This window comes from Typha angustifolia, chromosome 8 (assembly GCF_048772165.1).
Source record: "Typha angustifolia cultivar Huaian chromosome 8, ASM4877216v1, whole genome shotgun sequence".
NCBI classification, from domain to species: Eukaryota; Viridiplantae; Streptophyta; class Magnoliopsida; order Poales; family Typhaceae; genus Typha; species Typha angustifolia.
In genome coordinates, this window is record NC_133246.1 from 6,050,647 (window position 1) to 6,054,540 (window position 3,894).

A 3,894-nucleotide genomic window follows, 5' to 3' on the forward strand; every position below is an offset into this window, starting at 1 on the left:
GCACGTATCACTATTAGTCAAGTCCAAGTTAGGCAGTGCCCTTTTACCCACTCAACCCGGGGTTAGGAGTAGAGTGTATATTATATAGTATTATATTAGCGGCCCACACCTGAGGTCGGTAGCTGGTGGAGCAGTCAGGTGATTACACTGCCCTAGTTGGAGACTTGACTAGTGTGATATTAGAAAAGATGATTAAGAGGTAGGGATTGTAATTCTAGCGGTACCCGAGGACGCAGGGTCAGGACGTCTATTGAGCTGTGTGCTCTTATTAGCCGTATGTGATGATTTTGCTTTGTGCGATGATTACTAGAACGGTGTTGATGGGCCTACGACTGGGGTCCTTAGTCTGATGGCCACAGACAACCAGTCATATGTAGCATCGCCAGGCATTTATGGGCGATAATACCGCTAGTTGACTAGTCCCCCTCGATTTTTATGGTGCTTTGTGAGATATGTTATTGTGACTCGACTCCTGTGTAGATTTCTATGTAAAATGAGCTATAATGAGGAAAGCTATTAAAAGTCATAATGTATATTTTTCCCTGACATGTTATGAGTTGCATTTTTATTTATCATGTAATATTCTTAGATTATTATTAGATTTTACTTCCTGGGCCCCGTGCTCACCGCTATTTTTGGTGGAAATATTTCAGAGATGATTATAGAGGATGCGGATATCGAGGAGTAGCAGATTCATTCATTATTTTTAGCATTTGTTTATTCTATTATTTAAGTTGAACTTAGCCCCTGCGAGGGTATTTATGTTTTAACAAATTTGTGATGGACTTGTATTTCTAGAGGCTTGTTGAGGCCTGTGATATTATAATTCTGGATTATTTGTTGGATTATTATGGTATTTCTTGACCTATTCAGATACTTGGTGAGATTATTTCACTAACAAATCACATGGGAATTACGTGGACATGCTCCACGTGAGGAACACGTGAATTCTTGGAAGTGGGTGTTTCAACTTGATATCATAGCATAGGTTTACCATAATCCGGTAAGTTCTCTAGGATACAGTCCACATATTGATTTAGGAAGTTTAAAGACCATGATAGATAGAACATAAGAATGTTAGAGACATGTAGGTGTAACTTTGAAAATTATAAATAAATTATCTTGAACTTAATAGGAATGCCGCCTAAACGCACTAGATCGATCCGTGCGATTGTTTCTGAGGGAGCCTCTGCTCCAGTTGATGAGCCGACCGTTGATGCTTCAGCCAGCAACATAGATGCCCTCGGGCGTTTGGTCAGACAGCAAGAGAGGTTCATTGAGGAATTGATTCGCGAACGCACGATGGCGGCCAGGACAAACCCGCTGAGTGGATCGTCTAAGCATCTCACCACAGCCGATCAAGCTGGAGGGGGGTCTTCGTGGCCACTAAACCGGTTTATGCAGCTAAATCCACCGATGTTTAGTGGCACGACTGATCCCATGGAGGCGAACCGGTAGCTTATGGACGTGAAGAAGATCCTGACTGCTTTCAGATGTCCAGAGGATCAGCAGGTGACCTGCGCCACTTTTCTTCTTCATGGGGAAGCGGAAGAGTGGTGGAAGGCCACTGAGCGCTTGATGCCAGATCGGCCTATGGGAGAGTACATCACTTGGAAGGCGTTCACTGATGCCTTCAACCAGAAATACTTTCCAGCATCCTTCCGAGTTGAGCTGACACGGGAGTTCACCCAATTACAATAGGGGAATATGACTGTAGCTCAGTATGAGGAAAGGTTTAATACCTTGTCCCGCTTTTGCCCTAGAGTTGTACCAGATGATGCTGCCAGAGCTGAGCAATTCAAGATGGGGCTATGGATTGAGATCCGTAAACAGGTGAACATGGCAAGGAACCTGACTTATGCGGAGCTAGTGGAGAACGCAGGGATAGCCAAGAGAGATCTACTAGAGGAGTAATCCCAGCGGTAGGAACGAGTGGCCAGACGTCCAGGTCGCTTGGATGGGCATCCGTGAGGAGGTGGCTTGAGTTAGAGTGGACCCTCTGGATCTTATCGACCGAGGTTTCACCCCTATGCTGGTGGTGCCAGTTCTAGTGCAGCTCCGAGCAGATCCGGCTCACAGAGTTCGGGCGGGCCTAGTAAGGCATCACCTTCTGTCAGTACCGGGAGGCCAGCAGCGGTTTCAGCCAGCAATAGTAGTGGAGGATCTACTCGACGGCCTACCTTGGAGGAGAGGACTTGCTATACATGTGGTCAGAAGGGACATCTATCTCGGGATTGTCCTGGTACTCGGGAGGTGAGTTGTCATCATTGTGGACAGACTAGACATATTCGACCCCGTTGTCCTCTGTTAGCTGGTGGGTCAGTCACTACCACTACGCCAGCTATTTCTGGAGCCTTAGGAGCTAGTACTGCTGCGAATAGAGGACGTGGCGGGGCGCGATCCAGGACTTCTAACAAGGGTAGAGGCGGACGTACTAGACGAGTATTTGCCATGACGGAGCAGGATGCGGAGGCATCTAATGATGTGGCGATAGGTAACAATTAAAATATACTTCTTTAGAATTTACAATTTCTGCTTAAATAGAAGTTCAATTGTTCCTTATTTCCTTCTAATAATAGGAAATGATGTCATAATTATTACAAACTTAATAAAAGAAGTTTTGTTTATAACTATTTATACAATGACAGGAACTATGACAGTATTTTCTCATACTGCTAAGATTGTATTCAATCCTGGGGCTACACATTCTTTCATTTCTACCTCATTTTTGAGATATGCTGATATGACCCCAGAGCCTCTTGATGAACCTCTGTTCATAGCTACCCTGATGGGTGATTCTTTGGAGATTCGTCAAATTTATAGTCCTTGCATTCTGACTTTTGGCGAATGGGAATTTAGGGCAGACCTTTTACCCTTTGAGATGCATGATTTTGACTTGATTTTGGGCATGGACTGGTTAGCCGCTTATCATGCCAGCATTAACTGCTACAGCAAGGAAGTTATTCTGTAGCTTAATGATGGCATAGAGTGTCGATTGTTTAAGGATCGACAAGTGGACCACCCGTAGTTGGTGGCGATCATGTCTGATGAGTTTAGTGGGGCCCAAGCCTTAATTGACTTACTGGTGGTTCGGGAGTTTCCGGATGTTTTTTCCTGAGGACATTCGAGGGCTTCCACCAGACAAGGGAGTTGAGTTTACCATTGATCTGATTCTAGGAGCAGGACCAGTCTCTAAGGCTCCTTATCTCATGGCTCCAAAAGAAATGGAGGAGCTTAGAGGACAAATTGATGATTTGCTGGATCGGGGATTTATCAGGCCTAGTACATCACCTTGGGGAGCTCCAGTTCTCTTTGTTAAGAAGAAAGACGGTACTCTTCGCCTCTACATTGATTATCGGCAACTGAACCAGCTGACTATGAAGAACAAATATCCCCTACCTCGTATTGAGGACCTTTTTGATCAATTGCGTGGAGCTCGGGTCTTTTCGAAGATTGATCTGAGGTCTGGATATCATCAGCTGAGGATTAGGAAAGCGGATGTCCCTAAAATCGCTTTTCGCACTCGCTATGGTTTGTATGAGTTCTTGGTTATGCCTTTTGGGCTAACTAATGCTCCAGCTGTCTTCATGGACCTAATGAACCGAGTCTTTCGTCCATTCTTAGATCGGTTTGTTGTGGTCTTCATTGATGATTTTTTGATATATTCAGCCTCAGAGCAGGAGCATGAGGAGCATCTTCGGGTGGTATTAGAGACTTTGAGGAGAGAAAAGTTGTTTGCCAAGTTTTCAAAATGTGAGTTCTGGTTGAACTAGGTGGTGTTCCTAGGGCATGTGGTGTCAGGGGAAGGCATCCGAGTTGACCAATCCAAGATCACAACAGTCTTGGGTTGGAAGCAGCCAAGCACTCTGGCAGAGGTGCACAGTTTTCTTGGGT

General features: G+C 45.0%; 1 protein-coding gene across 1 annotated transcript; it reads left to right on the forward strand.

Moving 5' to 3' along the window:
- Positions 1–1,707: 1,707 nt before the first annotated feature.
- Positions 1,708–2,971, forward strand: LOC140764508 (uncharacterized). The gene is made up of 3 exons (XM_073103105.1): positions 1,708–1,910; positions 2,046–2,494; positions 2,649–2,971. The coding sequence occupies exons 1-3, from the start codon at positions 1,708–1,710 to the stop codon at positions 2,969–2,971; spliced, it is 975 nt and encodes a 324-aa protein (XP_072959206.1).
- Positions 2,972–3,894: the final 923 nt, after the last annotated feature.